The sequence below is a fragment of the Culex pipiens genome, chromosome 3, assembly GCF_016801865.2.
Source record: "Culex pipiens pallens isolate TS chromosome 3, TS_CPP_V2, whole genome shotgun sequence".
NCBI lineage: Eukaryota > Metazoa > Arthropoda > Insecta > Diptera > Culicidae > Culex > Culex pipiens.
The window spans coordinates 138,675,790-138,703,347 of NC_068939.1; the positions used below are offsets into that span (position 1 = coordinate 138,675,790).

General features: G+C 32.8%; 4 protein-coding genes across 10 annotated transcripts in view; 2 read left to right on the forward strand and 2 right to left on the reverse strand.

Moving 5' to 3' along the window:
• LOC120417316 (GTPase-activating Rap/Ran-GAP domain-like protein 3) overlaps positions 1-27,558 on the reverse strand; it is a 292,571-nt gene that overhangs the window by 16,455 nt on the left and 248,558 nt on the right. For all 7 annotated transcript variants that reach the window (XM_039579280.2, XM_052711293.1, XM_039579283.2 and 4 more), the window contains 2 exons: positions 11,982-12,091; positions 11,590-11,742 (listed from right to left, as the gene is read on the reverse strand). In XM_039579280.2, the coding sequence (XP_039435214.1) occupies positions 11,590-11,742; positions 11,982-12,091 (263 nt within the window). The remainder of the gene's footprint in view (positions 1-11,589; positions 11,743-11,981; positions 12,092-27,558) is intronic.
• Positions 2,633-3,682, forward strand: LOC128093665 (uncharacterized). The gene is made up of 2 exons (XM_052711298.1): positions 2,633-3,364; positions 3,569-3,682. Exons 1-2 carry the CDS (start codon positions 2,633-2,635, stop codon positions 3,680-3,682), a joined length of 846 nt encoding a protein of 281 aa, XP_052567258.1.
• LOC128093663 (odorant receptor 67d-like) lies at positions 5,011-6,734 on the forward strand. The gene is made up of 3 exons (XM_052711296.1): positions 5,011-6,016; positions 6,072-6,227; positions 6,483-6,734. The coding sequence occupies exons 1-3, from the start codon at positions 5,045-5,047 to the stop codon at positions 6,534-6,536; spliced, it is 1,182 nt and encodes a 393-aa protein (XP_052567256.1). The 5' UTR covers positions 5,011-5,044; the 3' UTR covers positions 6,537-6,734.
• On the reverse strand, positions 22,160-23,725 carry LOC120417319 (uncharacterized). Its single transcript, XM_039579285.2, has 2 exons — positions 23,189-23,725; positions 22,160-23,118 (listed from the first exon to the last, which is right to left on the reverse strand). Exons 1-2 carry the CDS (start codon positions 23,262-23,264, stop codon positions 22,730-22,732), a joined length of 465 nt encoding a protein of 154 aa, XP_039435219.1. The 5' UTR covers positions 23,265-23,725; the 3' UTR covers positions 22,160-22,729.

Consider the following 27,558-nt stretch of genomic DNA (forward strand, 5'->3'; position numbering starts at 1 on the left):
GAAAAAATCAACATATTAACTTTAGTTGTTCATTTATTCCAGATACACAGTAAAAAATGTCTCAATTTGGAAGGTGTAATTTCGTAAGCTTAAATATTACCACTTTTATGATGTAATTTTACCACAAATTCGACTGAAAAATTACATTACACCAGAAAAGCGGTAAAATTCAAATTTTCAGAGGTAAACTTACACTTTATTTTCTGACATAAAAGATGTACCCCTTCCCAGATGTAATATAACACATGTTTTTTAACTGGTATAAGTCGTCGCTGTCGTGGTATCTTGTCGAACATTGCTTTTTGACGTTCCGAGAAAAAGCGTTTCGATGTTGTACCTTGAATAAACAAAAAATAGAGCCCGCAATGTAAACAATAAACATTAAAAAAAACTCATGGTAATTTTAATTTTTAATTTACCTCTTTTCTTTCTTTCACTTTTTCATGCTAAATTGAGGTTAAATTACAACATAAATGTTGTAATTCAATCTTCTTAATTTACACTACTTTTAACTTTTTTTAACTGTGTGTGTAACGAACATGATTTGTTTGGTTGGCCATGTCAATCAAAACTCGGTCAAAGATTTTTTGCCCATTCTGGAAATTTCTGAAAAGTTTGCATTTGATGTCCTCTAAAACATATAAAAAAATAGTGTTTTTTTGCAAATCAAGTTTTAGTGACAAAAAGTGGAATTAAAAATCACCAATTTTTTTTACCGTGTATCATTTTTTTCAGTGTAGTCCATATCCATACCTACAACTTTGCCGAAGACACCAAATCGATCAAAAAATTCTTCAAAAGATACAGATTTTTGAGTTTTCACGTATCATTTTTGTATGGACAGCTGCCAAATTTGTATGGAAAATTATATGAACGGACTAATGATGCAAAATGGCTTCTTTGGGCATACCGAAGGCACCAAAAAGGTGCAGGTGGTTATGTTCTTCATGACCAATATGACAAAGAACTTTGTACAAAACTCTAAAAATTATCTATTTTTTTGTATTTTTTAATTCTTTGCCAATTTATTTAATCATTAATAATTAATTCTAATTTAATGTTTTCAATCATTGGCACCTCTGTGGAAATAAGTTGCCAAAAAACGAAAATATTGCCAAAACGAGTATTTTTCGGAAAATGAATTTTTACACCCATATTGCCCCAATTTGTATGGTTCCGTAAATGTCCTCCCGGGAGAACCTTCCCCAGGGCAATGGCCACTCCGGGTGTGGCCAATCCTGTCAAAATGGCCATTTTCATTACCAGTATCAAAAACCATGAATTTTGATACCAATATTGCCCAAATTTGTATGGTTCCGTAAATGTCCTCCAGGTAGAACCTTCCCTCAGGGCACTGGCCACTCCGGGTGTGGCCGATATCCTACCAAATTGTTCCCAATCATTTCGGTATTCCGGTGACCGTTCTGGCAACCGTAAATAACTTCTTGGACCTCCTCTCAAGTTCGTGCACCACCTGTTTCTTTCAGCGTGTGCGTGTGTGTGTGTGCAATAAAATTCCCAACGTAAGGTCCGTCTTTGATGAAAGTCTGATGGACACTAAATCCTCCAGAGGCTAACTTTTAGCTTAAATAGTTGGCACGGCATCCACGCAACAAAAACAGAATGTCACGCCGAGGGCATGCGACGGTAACGCTACATTTTCGAAAATGTTTGCATTGACACCGCAGATAGAGCTTTAAGACAAAGTCCTTTGTCAAAAAGTTTCAGCCGGATTAAAAAATACAAAAAAATCGAATGACCGAAATCTCAGAGAATTGCTCGTGTGTCAAACGCGTTCTGACCTGAAATCCCTTTGGCCAGTTGTCGGCACGACCTTTTTTGATCTGAAGAGTGACAACAATGCAGTGAGTTTTTCAGTTTTCATTGAAGATCTCAAAATTGAAATCGAATTTTGGGGATCTGTGAAGGTCAAAAGGTGAGGCACTTAGAGCTGCACAAATGGCGTTCTTAACTCAATTTGGCCCAAAATGCACGTACGACAAGATAGCACGACAACGACGAAGTACTAAGGAGAACAAATACTTGATACTTGGTCTGATGTTCGGTAGAGTCACCTGTCGGTATTTGGACTCGTAATCTAAAGGGTGTCAGTTTGAATCCCGCAGTAAAAGGAGGATAACTTGTATGAGCGGTTTGGATTGCCACACCAATCAAGCCTTCTAAAGCCGGTTAGTGTTGGTGTAGATACTATTAAAATTTTCTGTTAGCTTGGATTAAGCAGATCAAAATTAAAACTAGACTTTAGTAAAGTACGCACTCCAGCATGTTTTAATTTTTTTTTTTAAAGGTATGTTAATAAATTATGCATTAATTAATCCAATATTAGTTCTAGGCATCACTAATGCATACACCATTTAATAATTGATAAAAAGAGTTAATTGTTACAAGTCATACAATAGGAGTCATATAAAATGCATATTTAATATTTCATTATTAAAGAAGCATAAATAGCCAACATGACTATCAGCATTGCATTGAAAGGATCGAGTTCCCAGAGAATCGTTGAATGGCAAGTTCCAACATGAAGTGTGAATCAAACAAACCAGCAACCAACGGAGGATCCATTTGCGAATTCCGCAAATCGTTCGAGACGGTTCGCAAGGCTTCGTACATGATTGGTATCGACACGTCCACCCCGGAACGAGGCACGAACATCCAAATCATTGGCTCCAACTTGTTTCTAATGGCACTTTACGTCATTTGTCTCTATTCTGGTTGGTTCCTTCGTGCGGACTGGTACAGCTTCCTGGAAATGTTTATTTGTCTCTTGCTGACTTTACAAGGCTCCAGCAAGATGTGGACCGCAGTCGTACGTAAACCGCGATATGTCCAGCTGTTCCAAACTACGGAACGAATCTATGAACGGTTCGACAGTGATGAAAGAAATCGACCCATTCTCAGAGATGTTATCGCTAAGATGAATCTTTTCATCAAAGGAATAGTGATCGTATATGTGAGCTCCGGGCTTTTGATTGTTGTCCTAGTTGTTCTATACGCATTAGTTACCAGGCAAAGGTTTCTCGCCTTTACAGCATTCATCCCGTTTGTGGGCCATACAACGTTAGTTGGATACTCGCTGCATAGTATGCTTCATCTCTCAATGATTGTAATCTGTGTTAATGGATATCTTGCAGCGGATGTAGCATTTATCATCACCGTAGTTCCAATCATAGCCTACGGAAATTGTCTTCGGAATGAGATAAGAAATCTTAACTTACTGCTACAAATGTCCCAGAGAAACAAAAAGTTGATCACTGAAAAACTAGTACGGATCTGCCAACTGCACCAGATCATTGTCGAGTTTGAGCAAGATGCTATCGAACTCTTTAAGTTTGGTTGCGCGGTACCAATTCTTTTCCAAGCTGGCACTTTTCTGGTCACCATCTTCTTGACCTACATCTGTGGTTACCTACAGGCTGCCTGCATTTTCATGGCTTTGTTTTTTCAACTAACTCAATATTGTGCGCTGGGAACAATTGTAACTTCGAAGGTAAGATCCTTTTTCTAGAAATTGATGAAAATTTATGTAACATTCCGTTCCAAATAGAATGATCAAATGATAATCGATATCTACGATATCGAATGGTATCTGCTGGACGAATTGTTTCCTTCATGCTTTTTTCGTCACAAACCGCAAAGGATTTATCCGTTGGAGGAGTAGCACCACTTAATGTGGAAACATATGTGAAGGTAAGTAGCAGTCTGCCATATTGTTTGGCATACTTTTACCAGGTTTGTCATTTTTACAAACACCACTCTTTTAGATTCTGAAAACAATATACTCTTATCTTGCAATGTTGATGACGTTTGTTGAGTAGGAAGATGCATTTTTTTTTAATAAAGGTTGCATAATATATGGGATCACGCTTGGCTGGAACAAATTCTCGAAGATTAATATGTAGAAAATTGTGCTTCACCAGCCTGTATCAGAATCTGTATAAATAAAAATATATAAACGAAGTTGACTTTATAGCTGTCGGCTACCATTGCTAGTACCAACCACTAGCAGGGATGGAATAATCGCAAAAAAATCAATTTCGCTTGCGAACTTACTTCACTCGCGAAAGAGAGAGGAGGCAAATCACGCAAAAGAAAATCGCTCCCGAACTTCTCCAAGAAAATCAATCTGCTGATGATTTTTTGTGAATTTCCTTGTCAGCACCACTTAAAAATAATTATTTTACTTTATTTACACACATTGTACGTCTACAAATAGTGACAAGTTATTTTTCGACGTGTGACGTTACACTTGCAAGTGTAGTAGTGAAAAAGATGTTCCGCCGAATAATCATGATGATGATTTTTTCAGCTTCCTGTTACCGATCTTTCGTGCGCGAAAGAGGAGAGCCATGCTCCCTTCAGATTTTTTTCTCTTGATGAACGTCCAATGATTTTCTTTTCATGATGATTAATCCATCGCTGACCACTAGTGTCTTCCTTTTTATCTACAAGGACTTCGCCGCCCTGGGCTCCTGAGTGTTTGAGTATGGCACGGAGCGACGGCACCGAATACCCATATTTACACAAAGAATTTTAGAGCGCCCGCCGTGGGATTCTAACCGGCGACCTCTGGATTGTGAGTCCAGAGCGCGGTCCGATTGATTCACACGGGCGGGAAAATAAAAAATTATTCTATCGGCGAAAATTGCATTTTCAAAAATTTATGATTTTTAATTATTTGTACAGATTTTTAACTGACCAAGCCTTATTGGTGAATCAGCCTCTGAAAAATATGTTCTATGAGAGATTTTTTTCTTTATTTTAAGGGGCACATTTTTGGTCGCCATCTTGTATTACACATAACAGGATCATTTTAGAGCAAATTTGGAGTCGATTATCCTGGAAATAAATCATCCGAAGTAAAATTTTGGCGACGACTTCAGGTAATTACAGATAGGTTGCAAAATTACACCTTCCAAATTTACACATTTTTTTACTGTGTTGAACGTCATGAATATAAGATCAACTGCAACCCACCGTAATCAACCAGTCTCCCCCGAACCTCCAAACCATTCGAATCATAATGGAATCCCCAGGTGTAAAACCTCCCAAAGCTAGTACATCGCTGCAAGAGTTCCGCAATTCGTTCGAAACGGTTCGCAAAGTTACGTACATGGTAGGTATCGATCCGTTCACCATGGAATCGGACCTAAATGTTCGCTTCTTTGGATCCACGATGTTCATGGCGTTGATCTACGTACTTTGCTTCTACACTGGCTGGGAACTGCGAGATGCGGAAGGGTACCGAATCTTGGAAATGGCAATGATTCTCGTTCTAAACGCGCAAGGTACCAACAAGATGTGGATTGGATTTGTGCACAAACCTCGGTATTGCCAACTGTTTCAGAGTTCGGAACAGATCTACGAAAGTTTCGATGGCGATGCAAGAAATCGTCCCATTTTGAGAAATCTCGTTGCCAAGATGAATCTTCTCCTAAAGTGGATCGTGATCGTTTACGCTAGTTCGGGAGTGCTAATCATGGTTCTGGTCGCACTCTACGCAATCGTAGCGAGAGAAAAGTTTCTCGCTTTAACAGTCATGGTTCCATTTGTGGACCATACGTCGTTAACGGGGTACTTGATCGTTTACTTAACCCACATGGCAATGGCTGCTTTCTGCGCGAATGGATATCTGGCCTCGGATACCGCATTCATAGTTACCGTCGTTCCGATCATTGCCTATGCCAACTCGCTCCAGAATGAGATTCGGAATTTCAACCTGCTGCTCCAGGCGCCGGAAAGAGATGAGGCTCTCATCGCGGAAAAGCTTCTGCGAATCTGCCAACTGCACCAGATGATAGACGAGTTCGAGCAGGAAGCCATCGCACACTTCAAAGGTGGCTGTCTGGTGCAGGTCGCACTACAAGCCGGCACCTTGCTTCTGACAATCTTCTTAGCCTACATTTGTGGCTATGTTCAAGCGTTGAGTATTTTCATGGCATTGATCTTTCAACTGACTCAATATTGCGCACTGGGAACGATCGTTACTGCAAAGGTAGACTTAGTTTGAGAAAAAAGTCAGCTCAGCTCATTTTCTCTTTTTTCGACAGAACGATCAAATGATTCACGACATTTACGAAATCGGATGGCACAGGCTGGACAAACCGCAACAGCAAATGGTAGCTTTCATGTTGCATCGAGCTCAAAACGCCAAGGAATTGTCCGTGGGAGGGGTGGCACCACTGAACTTGGTCACCTATGTGCAGGTTAGGGGTAGAAGTATACTGCCGTTCTACGCATAATTGTCGCATGTTTAAAAAAAGTGTAACTGAGAAAAACGCGATTGAATTTTTTCGACCGTTTTCCGTGTTTCTACGCATAATTGTCCCATATTCACCCCATAAGTCCCTTATCATCCCAGTTAGCAGTTTATCACTCTTGTTAGTAATCCTCTTGTTATACAATAGGTAGAACGGCAGTATAATTAAGGCAATTATACCAAAATTTGCTTCTTTTTTCAGATTATGAAAACAACGTACTCATTTTTGGCAATGTTGATAACACTTTTTGGTTAAAGTTTGGATCCAACAATAAACATTATGATATAGTAGAAAACATTATAGCGATGGAAGATCATACATCAAAAGCTTTACCTTGACACCAGCAGCGATAGAAATTGAAGAGATGAGCCGAGATTATCGGACAGCAATACGATTTCACCACTACATTTGAAGGGAAAACGTCACAAGTCAAAAAAGGCCTATCACTTTACGTAGATGGACAGTGTTTTTGGAAAAAAACGATGCTAAATTGATTATAGTGGTGGTTCAAATAAAACTTAAAGTTAATATTAACTGATTGATATTCTTTTGATGGTTACGGGCGACTTTCATCACCTGAACAAAAAATCAATGTTTGAGAAAATTATCTTACTGAGACATAATTTATTTGAGACATCTCTTCTCACCGTTTTGATTCTTGTGTGAGAACTAAGCTTTGTAATTGCATCTTTTTTGCCAAAACAAAAATCTAGACATTGACAGAAGGCGTTCCTGTCTCAAGTTATGACCAACTAACTGCCCATGTTGGCATAAATGTCCCATATGCATTTCCTGCAAGTTGAGAAAACGAGCTTAGAAGTTTGAAAAAATATTTGTCATGAATTTCATATATGCAATCATTTCCCTTAAAATTTTCTCAGCAGGGATCTCACACATGCTCTTGTGTATGATTTTGTTAAGAAAATTATTCTGATTTATTGCTATTGATTTGGAATAGTACAACAGGTGGGACATTTCTTTCATAGTTCATCAAAATGTTTGCAAACCATCCCGATCGAAGCATGCTGTAAAGGCAACCCCAGTTGTAAACAAAATTTTGAGTTGAACAGTTGTAAGGAAGTAAGGAAGTTCTGCCAATATTCACGAGACAGGGTTGTGAACATATTCATATTCTTCAAGGGTGTTCCCCTCAGGAACTGGGAAAGATTTACTTTTCGAATAATCGATTCTGAACTGTGTATAAAATTAAACCTTTTCTCATGCAAATATTTATTTAATTTTCCTCGAAATCGAATCGTCTGAAAAAAAAAATATTGCGAGTGGCAAAACAGCATAGTTTAGGTTTCAACGATTTAACTCGCCTCAATAGACTCACATTCGGACTCACTCTGGTAAATCGTAAAAGTTTAAATATTCAACGGCATAATAATTAAACAACTTTCTTGCAAAAAAAAAGGATAACAAACGTAACATTAATCAACGTCACATTAAAAATTTAAAAAATGATAATCAACACTTGTATTTAACAGTCACTTCCCTTCCAACGAGATTCATTATGCGAGGTGAAACGATTCGCAATGGAGGTCAAAAATAGCAAGTCAAGTAAGAAAAATAAAAAAGTTGCAACAGGAAGCTCTTTAGGCGAGTTTATCAAAGCCTTCGATACACTTAATAAGGCAGCTTACTACGTTGGTCTGGATTTCCAAACCCTCGAAATGGATCTAAACTTCCGAATGTTTGGATCAGCACTGTTCATGATCATCATCTACGTACTGTGCATCTTGACTGGCTGGAAGTTACGTGAAGATTGGCAAGGATTCTTGGAAACCTTGGTCATAATCGTACTGAATATCCAGGGTACAAATAAAATATGGATAGCCGTCGTGCATAAACCACGATATTGCAGACTTTTCCAAACTTCGCAGCAAATTTACGAAAGTTTTGATGCGGATGAACGGAACAGACCGATATTGAGAGATATGGTGGCTAAGATGATCTTCTTCCTCAAAGGAATGATTGTAGTTTACGCGACTGCCGGAGGAGTGATCATAGTATTTGTGTTTCTATATGTAGCATTTACAAGACAGAAATTCATGCCAATTTCAGTGCTCATACCTTACGTTGATCATTCGTCATGGATCGGATATATAATCACATTTGTGGCACACAGTCTAATGATTGTGTACTGTTGCAATGGCTATCTAACATCGGACACTGCCTTCGTGGCCACCGTTGTACCGATCATAGGGTATGCAAACTCGTTTCAAAATGAAATCTCGAATTTCAACCAACTACTGACGATGCCAAAAAGGGACGAAAAACTAATCGAAGAAAAGCTAGCTCGAATCAGCAAACTGCACCAGATGATAGTGGACTTTGAACTGGACGCCATCGAACATTACGCAGGTGGCTGTTTGGTGCAGATCTCAACCCAGGCCGGATCCGTTCTTCTATGTATCTTTTTGGGCTATATTTGTGGCTACGTTCAGGCCTTCAGCATTTCAATGGGCCTAGCTTTTCAAATCACACAGTATTGTGCTTTGGGAACGATTGTAACTGCCAAGGTATGTCATTAAAGCTGAATTCAAAATTACTGAAAAATTAATTTGTTACTACGCCGTAGAACGAACAAATCACTGCGGACATCTACGACATTGGGTGGAATTTGCTGCAGAAGCCACAGCAGCAGATGGTCGCGTTTATGTTGCATCGAGCTCAGATTGCCAGAGATTTGACCGTGGGTCAGGTGGCTCCACTAAATATGGTCACTTATGTTAAGGTAGGTAGAAAAGAGTACAGAGTCACTCGCAACAACTACAACTCTTGAACCATTTTGCAGATTATGAAAACCATGTACTCCTTCTTTACCATGCTGGTGACAGTAATGAGATAATTTATGATGTTCCTGGAAACGCTTCGTTACACACTATGAGATTCAACCTGCGGTCATGCATACGATTTGATAATTAAGTATTTGAATGTTTATACTTATAGATCGTTTATAACCATCTCTATCTATTCAGCTAAAACTCAAATTAAAAAAGAAGTGTTCTGTGGTAATATGAATGGCCACTTAGGACAATGGTCAATATCAAGACTTTTATGAAAAACCATAAGAAGAATTGAATTCTACAATCAATTTATAAAAATTTTGATGTGTAGACTACTTTTCATAAATAGATTTCATTGATGATTTATGTATTTTTAGGAGCTGTTGGAGCTGTATACCATCCTGCATTTTTTTTAGATTTGTTTCACTCATTCTACAACTAATTTAAAGCGCTTTTCTCTTAATCTTTCTAATACAATTAATATGACATTTCGAACAAGTATGATTCCATACTGATGGGCTACATATTTTTGGATTTTATAAAATAATGCAAAATAATGCAAAATGTTTTGAAATGTCTTTTTTTCTAATCGTGCGGCTTATTTCAATCATGTATAAGTTGTTTACCAACGAAAAAAAAGGCAAAAAAAGTCGTTTAAAAGGCTGTCCAGTTCTTTTTGTTGTTATTGGTTGCATCGTAGTAAATCCTCCAAATGTTTGATTTTTGCGAAAAATACTCAAATATTGTTTTTTTTAAAGCGTCCAAGGTAGCCCAAAACTGAACATAGTTTTCCAAAAAGTTCAGAAAAATTTCTTCAAAATTTGTCATAGAAACGCTGAAGATTGGACCTCTATTTGCAGAAATTCAGCCACAGAATCAAAAGATGCAGAATGAATTTGATGTTTTGGTATCACCCAAATGGAAAACAATTACCTGAGCAACACTGTTGATCCGATTTTCAATGTCAAAAAATGAATCATACGGGAAAAATGTTATCAAAATTTTAAACTTTAGACCATTTTTGCAAATTGAAAATTGGCGAAATTTAACATCTTAGGATGATACAATTTTTATTTAAAGTGTTTGTCAAAACCGTTAATAGAAATAGGCTGAGAAAGAGTATAGTTCCCCTACTTCAGCTTTTATCGACAAGCCCCACCCTGAAGCACGTTTTTATCAATCGGATTCAAACGTTTTTTAGAACTTTCGAACCCTTGCCAAATAGGAACGTGGCGTTACATCTTGCTGCCATCTGGTTTTTTTTAGTGCAAGAGTGGAAAAGTGCTGAGTCATCGTCTAAAAATAGACGGCGCCATCTCCCTATGGCGTCGCTTTTTTTAGACCACGTATTCCACTTTTTCTCCATCGAAACCAACTACTTTATCGACTTCATTTTGCTGGGCGAGATAGGACGCCGTCTATTTTTAGACGATGACTCAGCTCTTTCCACACTTGCACTTTAAAAAACCAGATGGCAGCACGATGTAACGCCACGTCCCTATCTCCCATGGACAAGGACCCAGCGCGTATATAGTTGGTAGTACAGTGAAACCTCTTTTTACGCGGTGCGTTTTGGCTCAGAAACATTCTTTAAAGTAATAAAATTATAATTATTGATGTTCCTGTAACAATTTGAACTATTCCAAATAACGTAACATGATGATTTTGTAATAATAATGCAATCGATGCTTCTCCACGTGTTCACCGTCTGACATGGGGCGTCGTAATTTTCAGCTAGCCGTCATAGCATACTAAGGACAATGCGTACATTTGAAGGGTGAATCGTTGATTCTGGAGACACCGGACGTCGATCCAATGCGCACCTTGGGGACAGAATGGACAACCCTAATACCTTCTGGAATTTGTTCATTGGACCATCCCCTACACACCCGTCCTTATTCCGAATGAATCCATGTTGTCCCCAGACCTGTAGCAACGATTGAACGAAAAACATAAAAATCTCATAGTAATTTACATTTAAACTTTGAACCGCTGGGGACAGGCCAATTCTCAACCAAATGGGCTGATATTTGGTATGAGAGTCCCTATGGGTATCCTCTACTAGGGGAACCTCGGTTTGCCTGATTCTGAGAACTTTTTTGTTTGGATGAAACACCCTAATGTTTATGCTACATAGAGCGCAAACGGCCCGAGATTTGACCATAGGCAAGGTGGCTTCCCTAAATATGATAACCTTCGTTAAGGTTAGATTTTGTTTATGCATGCGTGTTATTTAAAATCATGCTCTTCACAATTTTTTTTTTTCCTCAGATAATGAAAACTACGTATTCTTTCTTTGCCATGCTGGTAAAAGTAAAAGAGTAAATCAGCTGTGTGTTTCAAAAGCAAATTGGAACGAGACATAAAACTGTATTCAACTAGAAACTTTTTCAAAACTTTCATTTAATTCATTGCTAAATGTCAAAATCTTGCGTCAAATAAAAACAACTTTATTTTTTTCCTTGAGCTCAGAAAAATCTGTTTGTCTCAAACCCCATATTGCAATCTGTACTCACCATCTTATTGTCGTGCACGTACTCCTCGTACAGGTCCTTGATGAGCATCTCCAGCGTTCGCTCGCGCTTCCGGGAAAAGGTGGGCGTCTGGAAAGTGGCCTTCTCGCCGTTGATCAGCTTGACCAGCAAAAAGTCCCGGAACACGGCCGGGTCCTGCAACAAAAAAGAAGCAAACCAAACGTGGCATTGTGTTTGTCTTTTTTGGCAATATTTGGCACGTGTGTGACCTGTTTGTTGGGCCCAAAAACACCTGTCAATCAATGGTTTGAAGGGGACTTTTTTCGGTACGGCTTGAAAACGTGGTCATTTTTTTGGGTCAATTGAATCAAGCGGATTGGGCTTCAATCAAACTGTTTCGAAAGGTGACACACGCTGAACGTTTGTTCACTCACCTCAAATTCCGGTGGATTGGGCAGCGTAGGTCCAAACGGTGGTACAGTTTCATCACAGTATACCGCTAGCCGATATTTTCTACTTCGTCTAGTAACAACGGCGAAAACGTCTGGAAATAAGTAAAGGAAAATTGTCAGCAAATTGAAATCGAGCAGTCCCTCACGACCAATAAAACAAGTCCCAAAAATAAAAAGAAGAAATCAAAAATAACCAAACAGAGTACTATACCAAAATTTTGATAAAGTGCTCTGCTCACAATATAAATCAACGTTAAGTTTGATACATGAGAATATTTTGTTTTGTTGCTAAGATACTTTGAAGATTCAACCTTTGGTACATGGAATGTTACTACAGTAGTACATGAAAAATAGTTTTTATTTTTTTCATATTATGTAGGTCGATTTCCCGTTTCAAAAATGAACCATTAGTGAATTTTTTTGATCATTTCGATGAAATATTTCCTGAAATTTAAATTCCTAAGCCTTGAATTTGTAGTTATAATTTAAAAAAAAGTGTCATAAAAACCCTTTTCAAATGTCATATGTCCAAATTTTGATAATGTTTGGAAAGACATAGAAAATTGGCTGTGAAGTTGCTTAGCAAATTTATGCGTGAGTGATTACCAAAATCTCATCCTGTTTTTTTTTTTCATGTGGTTGTATTTCAACAACTCAGGGTCTAATATCAAAGTTTTACAGACAATTTTATAGAATCCTTGGGCACTTTCCAAATTTACTAAATAGATTTTTTTTCGCTTTATTAAAAATTTTGGCAAATACATTTCGATTAAAAATCCGTTTTTTTTTCTAGCTAACAAAGCTGCCAAATATGTTTTGTCATTTGTGATCCACTAAAATAAATCAAAAAATCAACATTATCAAAAATCGTCTTTTTGCACAAATTATTTTTGTTTGTTTGTTAAAATGATAAATATAAATAAAGAGTAAGTGCACCTTCTTTTCCTGAATTGTTTTTACCTTCACCTTGGCCAAAGACACAAAAAAAACGAAGTTGACTTTATAGCTGTCGGCCACCATTGCTAGTACCAACCACTAGTGTCTTCCTTTTTATCTACAAGGACTTCGCCGCCCTGGGCTCCTAAGTGTATGAAAGCATGGCACGGAGCGACGGCGCCGAATACCCATATTTACACAAAGAATTTTAAAGCGCCCGCTGCGGGATTCAAACCGGCGACCTCTGGATTGTGAGTTCAGTGCGCGGTCCGATTGATCCACACGGGCGGGACGAAGAAACCAACTTTATCAGAAATTCTTTTCTCAAAATACAGATTCTAGAATATTTATATATCAATATTGTAAAAACATAAAACAAAATATAAATATTGAAACAACATACCATGGTTTGAACATTTCACTTCTTACATTCAATTTAAAATTCGTTTTATACCTGTCCAGTTGTTCTGCAATCATCAGTTGAGCAATTCTCTACGAAATCGATCTTTTGACGTAGACTTACGTCTTTGTCGAAGGTACTGGGGTGTCACTCCAAAAAACCCGGGCCGAAGGCCCTGGATTACTGCGTCATCCGTCAAACGCTTATATCTTCCTTCCCTCTAATCGAATCGACACGATTTATGTGCCATTCGATTCGAAAATTATTCAGCAATTTGCTATAAAACTTTCATTGTTGGCAAAATAGTTTAACTATTGAAACAATTGAATGTTTTAAAATGTTTTCAAAATGCAGAGATTTTGCAAGCAAAATGAGCGCTTCCCACTCACGGACGGGAATGTCAAGTACCTATTTTGAGGGGAAAATCATCCGAGCAACGCGACCGAGTGTCGGTCGCGAAAAAGGAGGAGAAGTAGCGGGCCGAAATCATTTATAAGAACGCGCGCCAGAGCCCATTCCATCATTCACGTCTCAGACGTCGGACCGGCAGCAGCAGCAGCAGCAGCAGCAGCAGCAGCAGCAGCAGCAGGAGGAAAGCTCAGCCCAGAGCAGCAGCAGCAGGAGAGACCAGAGCAGCAGCAGCAGGAGAGAGCAGCAGCAGCAGGAGAGACCAGAGCAGCAGCAGCAGGAGAGAGGGACCAGAACTGGAAAAGAAGCGCGCATCGCCTTCTCGACGTCACCGTCAGCCAGTTGCCTCTCGATGGCCGGACCGTTTGGATCTTTCGTGGTTGCCGTGGTTCGGAGTTGCATCACTCCCCGTCCCTCGTCCCACCCGGGACGAGGCATCAACGAGATGAGGCGCGCGCCTGCTGCCTTCCGCTGAAGAGCCTCTCGTGGGTCAAGCCGTGGTTGTGAAACAACAACTAGCTCGTCGCATTCGCGGCGAGCGTTTCTGAAAGAATTGCGTCGTGTCCAATTCCAAACTGTTGAAAGAGTTGCCCTCATCCCTCGTTCCACCCGGGACGAGGCAGCGAGCTAATTTGTTTGAATTTAAATTTCAGGAACAAATTTTGGTCTGGGGGGGCGACGGAATGCACAGCTTTCTGAGGCTGCTCTCGCCCCCAACCCCTCCCCCCATTCGGCTCGCTAAAATTCCTTCGTCTCTTTTGACGTAGACTACGTCTTTGTCGAAGGTACTGGGTTGCCATTCCAAAAAACCCGGGCCGAAGGCCCTGGTTCCCACATAGAAAAATGGGCGGAAAACGGCCAAAAAGCGGGGACGTTTTGCGTGAAAGCGGGCCCGATTTTCAGCACGCTTTTTCCCCTCGTTGTGGCCCATTGCGTGCCAGAATGCAACATTTAGGCGGGCGTTACGCATTTTGGCCGCTGTGTTACGCCCGTCTGTGGCACGCTTTTGGGCCCGTTTTGACCACGATAACGGGCCTATAAACGGGGGACCGACGTGCCGGAAACCGGGGGGTTTCTCCTTCCTGTTTACTTCGGATTTCAAGTTAGGGCGATTAAATAAAATAGGGTGACAAAAAAACGACATTTTTTTATTTAAAAAAATATTGAATTAACAACAAAACTTAAACTAACTTAACCTAACTAGCTAAAAAAATATAAGTTGGGTTAGTAAGTTAACAGGACTTAAAATTGATTTTATTGGTAATTTTGTCAAATTTAGTTAAATTTTGTTAAATGTAGTTAAATTAGGTAAAATTTAGTTAAATTTATTAAGATTTAATTAAATTGAGGTGAATTTAGTTATATATAGTTAAATTTAGTTATATTTAGTAAAACTTAGTTTATTTTGGCTAAATTTAGTAAAATTTAGCTAATTTTAGTTAGATTTAGTAAAATTTATTTGAATTTAGTAAAATTTATTTGAATTTAGTCAAATTTAGCTAGACTTAATTAATTTAGTTAAACTTAGTTAAATTCAGTTAAATATATTAAGATTCAATTAGATTTTAGTGAATTTAGTTAGTTAAAATAAGTAAAATTTAGTTAGATTAAGTAAAATTTAATTAAGTTTCGTAAAACTTCGCTTCATTAATATCAATTTAGTTAACTTTGGCTAAATTAAGCTATATCAAGTTAAAATTAGTTAAACTAAGTTAAATTGACTAAAATTGAGTTATATATCGTTACATTTAGTTAAATTCAGTTAAACTCAGTCAATTTAGTTAAATTTGGCAAAGTTTAGTAAAATTTATTTAATTTTAGTTAGATTTAGTAAAATTCATTTGAGTTTAGTCAAATTTAATTAAGTTTAGTTAGACTTAATTAAATTTAGTTGAATTAAGTTAAATTTCGCTTAATCTATTTCAATTTTGTTCACATTGGCTAGTTATATTAAGATAAAATTAGTTAAATTAAATTGAGTTAAATTTAGTTAAACTTAGTTAAATTTAGTTTAATATATCAAGATTTAATTAAATTTAATGAATTTAGTTATATTTAGTCAAAATAAGTAAAATTTAGTTACATTAAGTAAAATTTTATTAAGTTTCGTAAAATTTCGCTTCATTTATTTCAATTTTTATAACTTTGGCTAAATTAAGTTATATCAAGTTAAAATTAGTTAAACTATGTAAAATTGACTAAAATTGAGTTAAATTTAGTTATATTTAGTTAAACTTAGTTCAATTTAGTTAAATTTAGTAAAATTTAGTAAAATTTAGTTAATTTTAGTTAGATTTAGTCAAATTTATTTGAATTTGGTTAAATTTAGTTAAATTTAGTTAGACTTAATCAAATTTAGTTGAATTAAATTACATTTCGTTTAATTTATTTCAATTTGGTTAACTTTGGCTAGTTATATTATGTTAAAATTAGTGAAATTAAGTTAAATTGACTTAAATTGAGTTAAACTTAGTTAAATTTTGTTAAATATATTAAGGTTTAACTAAATTTAGTTATATTTAGTTAATATAAGTAAAATTTAGTTAGTTTAAGATTTCATTAAATTTTGATGAATTTACTTATATTTAGTTAGAATAAGTAAAATTTAATTAAGTTTCGAAAAATTTCGCATCATTTATTTCAATTTAGTTAACATTGGCTAAATGTAGTTATATCAAGTTGAAATAAGTTAAACTAAGTTAAATTGACTAAAATTGAGTTATATATAGTTAAATTAAGTTATATTTAGTTAAACTTAGTTCAATTCAGTAAAATTTAGTAAAATTCAGTTAATTTTAGTTAGATTCAGTAAAATTTATTTGAATTTAGTAAAATTTAGTTAGACTTAATTCAATTTAGTTGAATTAAATTACATATCGCTTAATTTATTTCAATTTAGTAAACTTTGGCTAGTTACATTAAGTTAATATTAGTTAAATTAAGTTAAATTGACTTAAATTGAGTTAAACTTAGTTAAATTTTGTTAAATATATTAAGGTTTAACTAAATTTAGTTATATTTAGTTAATATAAGTAAAATTTAGTTAGTTTAAGTCAAATATAATAATGTTTCGTAAAATTTCGCTTAATTTATTTCAATTTCAGCTTTGGCTAAATTAAGTTTTATCAAATTAAAATTAGTTAAAAAAAATTATTTATATATAGTTAATTTAGTTATATATAGTTAAATTTAGTTAAATTTAGTTAAATAAAGATTTTTTGTAAAATTAAGTTAAATATAGTTAATTTCAATTAGATATGATGAAAAATAATGTTAAGTTAACTGAAATTGAGTTAAATTTTGTTAAACTTAGTTAAATTTACTTAAGTTTAGCTTAATTTAATTAATTTTAGTTAGATTTAATCAAATTTACTAATATTTAGTTAAATTTAATCAAATTTACAAAAAAATAGTTAAGATTACTAAAATTTAGTTAAATTTAGTTGGATTTAATTGAATTTAAATGAATTTAGTTACATTTAGTCAAAATAAGTAAAATTTAGTTAAATTAAGAAAAATTCAATAAGGTTTTGTAAAATTTCGCTTAATTTATTTCAATTTAGTTAAATTTAGTTATATTTAGTTTAACTTAGTTAAATTTAGGTAAATTGTGTTAAATTCAGTTGAATTTAGTTAGATTTAGTTAAATTTAATCAAATATGTAACAAATTAGTTAGAATAAATAGTCAAATTTTGCTAAATTTAGTTAAATTTCGCTAAATTTAGTAAAATTATGTAAAATTCGTTGAAGTAATTTGAATTTAGTTAAAATGAATAAAATTAAGTATAATTTAGTTAAATATGGCTGAATTTATTGAAATTACTTAAATATGGCTAAATTTAGTTAAAATACGTTAAATTAGGAAAACTTACAAACTTAAATTTAGTGACGTTTAGTAAATCTATGTTTAATTTTGTTAAATTCAGTTAAGTTTAATAGTTTTTAATAATCTTTGTGTAATTTAGTAAAATTAAGTAAAATTGGATTAAATTAAGATAAACTAAGTTAAAATTAGTAGAATCAAGTAAAATGAAGTCAAATTTAGTTAAATTATATTATATTTTGTAAGATTGAGTTAAATTTGGCAGAACTTAAGTCAATTAAATTAAATTTAGTTAAATTAAGTCAAATAGTTGAAAAAAGCTAAGTTAAGAAAAAAAATAGAAAAATTTAGTTTAATTTGGCTTCAATGAGTTAAATTTGGTTAAATTATGTAAAATTTGGTAAAAAAATGTAAAATTTATTTATGTTTAGTCAAATTTTGCTTAATTTAGTAAAGTTTGACTCAATAAAGTAGTATAAACCTTAATTAGCTGAATTCGCTTAGATTTAGTTAAATTGAGTTAAATTTTCTTAAATTTCGCTAAATTTAAATAAAATTAGTAAAATAGAGTTTAATCACTTTCAATTCAGTCAAATTAAATTAAATGTAGTAAACCTAAGTAGAATGTAGTTACATTAAGTAGAATTTAGTAAAATTAAGTTAAATTATGTTTAATTTAGCTAAATTTTGGTAAAATTTAGTTGAATTAGTCTAATTCTAGTTAAATTTGGCTAAATTTAGTTAAGCTTGGCAAATTTTTGTTTCAAAAAAAAATTTTTTTGTTTAATTCTGTTGAATTCAGTTAAGTTTAAAAAAAAATTAAACTTCGCAAATTTGATTTAAATTAGGTTAAATTGAGTTAAAATAAGTTAAATTGGGTTAAATTAAGATAAACTTAGTTAAAATTGGTAGAATCAAATGGAAAAAAGTTTAATTTCGTTGAATAAAGTTTTATTTAATAAAATTGAATCAAATTTGGTAGAATTTGATTAAATTAAGATAAATTCAGTTTAATTTAGTTAATTATGTTAAGTTTAGCAAAATTTTGTAAAATTTTGTTCAATTTGGCTAAAATGATTAACATTAAGTTAATTTAAGCTAAAAAAAAGCTCAAAATAGTAAAATTAAGTTAAATTTAATCAAATGAGGCTGAATATAGTTTAATTGAAATAATTTTGCCTTAATTTTAAATATTATGTTAAATTTTAATTGAATTTACTTAAATTAACCTTAATTCAGTTAAATTTAGTAAAATTTTAATAAATTCAGTAAAATTTAGTTAAACATAGTTAACTTTAGTTAAAATTATTTCATTGTTGTGTGTTTGTATATCTTTGAATTTGTTTGTTTTTTTTTGTGTTTGTATTTTTAAATACAAACATTTTTGTGTTTTGGTATTTTTGTATTTTGGTATTTTAGTATTTTAGAATTTTAGAACATTTTTTTTTTAGTATTTTAGTTTTTTAGTATTTTAATATTTCAATATTTTAGTATTTTAGTATTTTAGTATTTTAGTATTTTTGTGTTTTTGTATTTTTGTATTTTTGTATTTTTGTATTTTTGTATTTTTGTATTTTTGTATTTTTGTATTTTTGTATTTTTGTATTTTTGTATTTTTGTATTTTTGTATTTTTGTATTTTTGTATTTTTGTATTTTTGTATTTTTGTATTTTTGTATTTTTGTATTTTTGTATTTTTGTATTTTTGTATTTTTGTATTTTTGTATTTTTGTATTTTTGTATTTTTGTATTTTTGTATTTTTGTATTTTTGTATTTTTGTATTTTTGTATTTTTGTATTTTTGTATTTTTGTATTTTTGTATTTTTTTATTTTTGTATTTTTGTATTTTTGTATTTTTGTATTTTTGTATTTTTGTATTTTTGTATTTTTGTATTTTTGTATTTTTGTATTTTTGTATTTTTGTATTTTTGTATTTTTGTATTTTTGTATTTTTGTATTTTGTATTTTTGTATTTTTGTATTTTTGTATTTTTGTATTTTTGTATTTTTGTATTTTTGTATTTTTGTATTTTTGTATTTTTGTATTTTTGTATTTTAGTATTTTAGTATTTTAGTATTTTAGTATTTTAGTATTTTTGTTTTTTTTGTATTTTTGTATTTTTGTGTTTTTGTATTTTTGTATTTTTGTGTTTTTGTATTTTTGTATTTTTGTATTTTTGTATTTTTGTATTTTTGTATTTTTGTATTTTTGTATTTTTGTATATTTGTATTTTTGTATTTTTGTATTTTTGTATTTTTGTATTTTTGTATTTTTGTATTTTTGTATTTTTGTATTTTTGTATTTTGGTATTTTTGTATTTTTGTATTTTTGTATTTTAGTATTTAAGTATTTTTCTATTTTTGTATTTTTGTTTTTTTGTATTTCTGTATTTTTGTGTTTTTGTATTTTTGTATTTTTGTATTTTTGTATTTTTGTATTTTTGTATTTTTGTATTTTTGTATTTTTGTATTTTTGTATTTTTGTATTTTTGTATTTTTGAATTTTTGTATTTTTGTATTTTTGTATTTTTGTATTTTTGTATTTTTGTATTTTTGTATTTTTGTATTTTTGTATTTTTGTATTTTTGTATTTTTGTATTTTTGTATTTTTGTATTTTTGTATTTTTGTATTTTTGTATTTTTGTATTTTTGTATTTTTGTATTTTAGCATTTGAGTATTTTAGTATTTTAGTATTTTAGTATTTTGGTATTTTTGTATTTTAGTATTTTAGTATTTAAGTATTTTTGTATTTTTGTATTTTTGTATTTTTGTATTTTTGTATTTTTGTATTTTTGTATTTTTGTATTTTTGTATTTTTGTATTTTTGTATTTTTGAATTTTTGTATTTTTGTATTTTTGTATTTTTGTATTTTTGTATTTTTGTATTTTTGTATTTTTGTATTTTTGTATTTTTGTATTTTTGTATTTTTGTATTTTTGTATTTTTGTATTTTTGTATTTTTGTATTTTAGCATTTTAGTATTTTAGTATTTTAGTATTTTAGTATTTTGGTATTTTTGTATTTTAGTATTTTAGTATTTAAGTATTTTTGTATTTTTGTATTTTTGTATTTTTGTATTTTTGTATTTTTGTATTTTTGTATTTTTGTATTTTTGTATTTTTGTATTTTTGTATTTTTGTATTTTTGTATTTTTGTATTTTTGTATTTTTGTATTTTTGTATTTTTGTATTTTTGTATTTTTGTATTTTTGTATTTTTGTATTTTTGTATTTTTGTATTTTTGTATTTTTGTATTTTTGTATTTTTGTATTTTTGTATTTTTGTATTTTTGTATTTTTGTATTTTTGTATTTTTGTATTTTTGTATTTTTGTATTTTTGTATTTTTGTATTTTTGTATTTTTGTATTTTTGAATTTTTGTATTTTTTGTATTTTTGTATTTTTGTATTTTTGTATTTTTGTATTTTTGTATTTTTGTATTTTTGTATTTTTGTATTTTTGTATTTTTGTATTTTTGTATTTTTGTATTTTTGTATTTTTGTATTTTTGTATTTTTGTATTTTAGTATTTTAGTATTTTAGTATTTTGGTATTTTTGTATTTTTGTATTTTTGTATTTTTGTATTTTTGTATTTTTGTATTTTTGTATTTTTGTATTTTTGTATTTTTGTATTTTTGTATTTTTGTATTTTAGCATTTTAGTATTTTAGTATTTTAGTATTTTAGTATTTTGGTATTTTTGTATTTTAGTATTTTAGTATTTAAGTATTTTTGTATTTTTGTATTTTTGTATTTTTGTATTTTTGTATTTTTGTATTTTTGTATTTTTGTATTTTTGTATTTTAGTATTTTAGTATTTTAGTATTTTAGTATTTTAGTATTTTGGTATTTTTGTATTTTTGTATTTTAGTATTTAAGTATTTTTGTATTTTTGTATTTTTGTATTTTTGTATTTTTGTATTTTTGTATTTTTGTATTTTTGTATTTTTGTATTTTTGTATTTTTGTATTTTTGTATTTTTGTATTTTTGTATTTTTGTATTTTTGTATTTTTGTATTTTTGTATTTTTGTATTTTTGTATTTTTGTATTTTTGAATTTTTGTATTTTTGTATTTTTGTATTTTTGTATTTTTGTATTTTTGTATTTTTGTATTTTTGTATTTTTGTATTTTTGTATTTTTGTATTTTTGTATTTTTGTATTTTTGTATTTTTGTACTTTTGTATTTTTGTATTTTTGTATTTTTGTATTTTTGTATTTTTGTATTTTTGTATTTTTGTATTTTTGTATTTTTGTATTTTTGTATTTTTGTATTTTAGTATTTTAGTATTTTAGTATTTTAGTATTTTAGTATTTTAGTATTTTTGTTTTTTTGTATTTTTGTATTTTTGTGTTTTTGTGTTTTTGTATTTTTGTATTTTTGTATTTTTGTATTTTTGTATTTTTGTATTTTTGTATATTTGTATTTTTGTATTTTTGTATTTTTGTATTTTTGTATTTTTGTATTTTTGTATTTTTGTATTTTTGTATTTTTGTATTTTGGTATTTTTGTATTTTTGTATTTTAGTATTTAAGTATTTTTGTATTTTTGTATTTTTGTTTTTTTGTATTTCTGTATTTTTGTGTTTTTGTATTTTTGTATTTTTGTATTTTTGTATTTTTGTATTTTTGTATTTTTGTATTTTTGTATTTTTGTATTTTTGTATTTTTGTATTTTTGAATTTTTGTATTTTTGTATTTTTGTATTTTTGTATTTTTGTATTTTTGTATTTTTGTATTTTTGTATTTTTGTATTTTTGTATTTTTGTATTTTTGTATTTTTGTATTTTTGTATTTTTGTATTTTTGTATTTTTTTTTATTTTTTATCAGCAATTGAGAAATTTGAACAGAACAAGTAAAACTACTTTCCTGCAAGAAGTTAATTCTCTCTCTGAAAATGAAGGAAAAAAAAGGAACAAATTCGCAGCACTCTAAGCTGGTCAGTTGAGGTTCCAGGTGACGGACCGGCTCCGGCGGCATGACGTCCCAGGGGTTGCAAGAGATGCATCCTCTGCTGCAGCGAGTTGGACAGCTCGGCCGCGGTTGATCCGCCGGGGAACATTGGGTTAGCAGCCGACGGCGCGGTAAATTTGTTTGCTCCGGCGGTTGTTTGGATCTGCCTCGACAAAAGGACTGGATAAATTGGCAGCGGTCGGTTCGACGGCCTACTCGTACAGCATCCTGCGCTGGTCTTGCAGCAACACGTTCTGTGTGTTGCCTTGGATGTGGAACTGCAGCTCTTGCGGGATCGGAATGCGCGGCTGTTGACTTGCCAGCTGCTGTTGCAGTTGGTTTGTGTCGGCCTCAACGTTCTTCATGCGGTGCAAGATCTTGCTCTGCTGGTTCTTGTTGAGCAGCTGGCTCCGCAGATAGTTGCTGGCATGGTTTTGGGCCACTGTTTCGACCAGGCACTTGACGTTTGTTCTGCTGCTGGGGGAAGCGACTGTTGCTGGGGGGAGAAAGCTCACTCTTGTACAAATTCGCACCACGGCAGAACCATTTGCGGAAGCGCGATCCGGATAGAGCGCATCTGTTGCCGGTGCAGCAATCGGTCCTGAAAATCGAAACAAACCCGATTAACTCCTCAGGTTGCGTTCAAGTTTACCTCGTCCCGCTGGCCTAACCTCTGCTTCTCATCCTCCTTTGGCAGACATCCGCGCTGGATCCTCCTTGATGACCGTGCCCTGGAGGACGAACCATTATTCCTCCTTGGTTTGGCCAGGGCCACGGTGGCCGTTTGGGTCTTCGGGATGCGCCACTTGGAAGAGGTGGCGGAGGAGGAAGCGGCAAAGCCGTCCCCGGGGGTTGTTTCACAATCTGGGGAAATATACAAAACCTGTTGCCGGGAAATTAAGCTTAAATGGCTTGAATGATAAATTAATGTAATCACTTACCTTCAATTTCACTTGAATAATGTAGAACGAAAAAAAAAACGCGCTAACCAACGAACTATTTTTAAAACCTTTGTCAAAAGCAAACAAAAACGTTTGACAGTTTGCGCGTTACGATAATTGAGGCAGTGTGCGTGATGGCGAGCGCGATGATATTGGTGTGAGTGAGCAACACAAAAATTTAAATTTTTAAGGTGTGTGTCTTTGCTTAAGCGTCTTAACTGGCACTGGCGATGCCCGTTTCTCGCCCGCAGCCCCCCTAACGTTAGAGTGGGTTAACTACGTCATCCGTCAAACGCTTATATCTTCCTTCCCTCTAATCGAATCGACACGATTTATGTTCCATTCGATTCGAAAATTATTCAGCAATTTGCTATAAAACTTTCATTGTTGGCAAAATAGTTTAACTTTTGAAACAATTGAATGTTTTAAAATGTTTTCAAAATGCAGAGATTTTGCAAGCAAAATGAGCGCTTCCCACTCACGGACGGGAATGTCAAGTACCTATTTTGAGGGGAAAATCATCCGAGCAACGCGACCAGGGTTGCCAGGTTGCCAGATAAATCTGGGAATGCCAGATTTTTCAAGTGTCTGCCAGAATAAAGATTCGCCCTTCTCTGTGCCAGATATTGACAGATTTTGCCAGATTTTTCACTTTATGTCAACTTTGTACAACTTTTTGATTAAAATGAACGAATTTTATTGCAAATAAAATAAAATCGATTGTGTTTTACTTAAAGATATTGCAACTTATCATTTTTGTGGCCATACAACCAGTAAAACCATCTGAAATAATTCTACAAACTTTTGGATTGATTTATACCCTCCCTCTCCTTCACCATTCTGAATTGTTAGATTTCCGTCTGCCAGATTTTGCCAGATTTTCATTCGATACTTTGCCAGATTTTTCAAATTTTGACCTGGTAACCCTGAACGCGACCGAGTGTCGGTCGCGAAAAAGGAGGAGAAGTAGCGGGCCGAAATCATTTATAAGAACGCGCGCCAGAGCCCATTCCATCATTCACGTCTCAGACGTCGGACCGGCAGCAGCAGCAGCAGCAGCAGCAGCAGGAGGAAAGCTCAGCCCAGAGCAGCAGCAGCAGGATAGAGGGACCAGAACAGGAAAAGAAGTGCGCATCGCCTTCTCGTCGTCACCGTCAGCCAGTTGCCTCTCGATGGCCGGACCGTTTGGATCGTCCCACCCGGGACGAGGCAGCAACAAGATGGGGCGCGCGCTTGCTCCTTCTCGCCTAAAAGTTGCCTCTCGTGGGTCAAGCCATGGTTGTGAAACTTCCAAATTCTAGTTGTTAATCTTTCCAACTCTTCGGAGTTCCCTCACTTCCCGTCCCTCGTCCCACCCGGGGCGAGGCAGCGCAATGAATAATTCTAGATTAAATTTTCAAAACAACCTATCCCTCATGGGTTTCCTATGCAGATAGGGCCTTTTGAAAATTTAATCGAGAATTACAGTTTAAATTTCTGGAACAAATTTTGGTTTTCGGGGGCGACGGTCTGCACAGCTTTCTGAGGCTGCTCTCGCCTCCAACTCCTTAAAACTCGGGCCGAAGGCCCTGGAATACTGCGTCATCCGTCAAACGCTTATATCTTCCTTCCCTCTAATTGAATTGACACGATTGACTTCGGGGGTGACGGATTGCACAGCTTTCTGAGGCTGCTCTCGCCCCCAACCCCTCTCCCTCCCCCTCATTCTGCTACCAAACATTCATTCGGTTCACGAAAAAATCGTTTTTCGTTCTTCTCTTTCCTTCTTTCATTCGATGTTGTCTAGTCAAAGATTTATCAACACATTCAAAGTATGTTTACATGGTAGCTGCGGTTTTGTTCGCATTAGATTTGCCATCTCTTTCTAGTAAAAATCAACTCTATCGGAATTCAATTCGAATCGTATATAAATTCCGTTTCAACAACCGGTACGTGAATTTACTAGGTGTCGGGGGGTCCATCTCGCGTTCACGATCTTATTCCGTTAGTGTATTCCAAGTATCTAGCTAATTCATCAAAATTAAGAAATGGAAAACTCTGTGTCAACATATCAAAACTTTACGTAGTCTACGCCATTCCGGTTATGTCTGTGACATAACTACTTTGACTTTTTTTTTTTAATTTTAGTTTTTGTATTTTATAATCTGGCTGAAACTTTTATGATGCTTTCTGTATGCCCAAAGAAGCCATTTTGCATCAATAGTTTGTCCATATAATTTTCCATACAAATTTGGCAGCTGTTCATACAAAAATGATGTATGAAAATTCAAAAATCTGTATCTTTTGAAGGAATTTTTTGATCGATTTGGTGTCTTCGGAAAAGTTGTAGGTATGAATAAGGACTACACTGAAAAAAAATGATGCACGGTAAAAAAATTGTGATTTTTTATTTAACTTGTCACTAAAACATGATTTGCAAAAATAATCTATTTTTTTTTCTATTTTTTTATATGTTTAAGGAGACATCAAATGCCAACTTTTCAGAAATTTCCAGGTTGTGCAAAAAATTTTGACCGCGTTATGAATTTTTGAATCAATACTGATTTTAAAAAAAAATCGAAAATTGGTCGCAAAAATTTTTCAACTTCATTTTTCGATGTAAAATCAAATTTGCAATCAAAATGTACTTAAGTGAAATTTCATAAAGTGCACCGTTTTCAAGTTATAGACATTTTTAGGTGACTTTTTTGAAAATAGTCGCAGTTTTTTATTTTTTAAAATAAGTGCATATGCTTGCCCATTTTTGAAAAAAATATTTTTGAAAAGTTGAGAAACTTCTCTATATTTTGCTTTTTGAACTTTGTTGATACGACCCTTAGTTGCTGAGATATTGTCATGCAAAGGTTAAAAAACAGGAAAATTGTTGTTTTCTAAGTCTCGCCCAAACAACCCACCATTTTTTAACGTCGATATCTCAGCAACTAATGGTCCAATTTACAATGTTCAAATATAAAACATTCGTGAAATTTTCCGATCTTTTCGAAAACAATATTTTCAAATTTTTTAAACAAAGACTAACTTTTTGAAATGTTAGTCTTGATTTGAAAATTTTGAATATATTGTTTTCGAACAGATAGGAAAAATTCACGAATGTTTCATACTACTATTTTCACGATTATTTTCAAAAAAGTTACCTTAAAATGGCTATAACTTGAAAACGTTGCACTTTATGATAATTTCACTAGAGTACTTTTTGCTTGCAAATTTGATTTTACATTGAAAAATTAAGTTGAAAAGAATTTGCGACCAATATTTTAATTTTTTGAAAAAATCAGTATTGATTCAAAAATTCATAACTCGGTCAAAGATTTTTTGAACAACCTGGAAATTTCTGAAAAGTTGGCATTTGATGTCCCCTCAAACACATGAAAAAATAGCGTTATTTTATAAATCAAGTTTTAATGAGAAAAAGTTAAATAAAAAATCACCTTTTTTTTTAAACGTGTATCAGTTTTTTTCAGTGTAGCCCTTAACCGTACCTACAACTTTGTCGCAGACACCAAATCGATCAAAAAATTCCTTCAAAAAATCCAGATTTATTGAATTTTCACATATCATTTTTGTATGGACAGCTGCCAAATTTGTATGGAAAATTATATGGACAAACTAATGATGCAAAATGGCTTCTTTGGGCATAACGACGGCACCAAAAAAGTTTCAGCCGGATTAAAAAAAATACAAAAAAAATCGAATGACCGAAATCTGAGAGAATTGGTCAGTTTTCAAAAATTCTAAGTATCAACAATTTTGTTTTACGCAAACAATTTTTTGTAGAATTAAAATTATTATTTTTCTTGAAAAAAAAAACAATTTCCTTTCATCTGTTTTGGTTTAGGGGACAAAAACCCACAACTTTTAGAGCATAAGCAACTTCAACTGTGTTTTTTTTTTTTGGAAAAATATATTTTTTCCCTATATTATTATTGACTATGGATTTTATTGGAAAGTTGATTTTGCAATCGTATGTTAAAGAGTTTTTAAAGGTGCACAATTTTCGAGATATGGTCAGTTAAAGTTTGATTTCAATCAAAAAATTGCATTTTTTTAAATTTATAAGATAGTGCTCATCAGGGACCTTTTCTAAAAATCTTTTTTTTTTC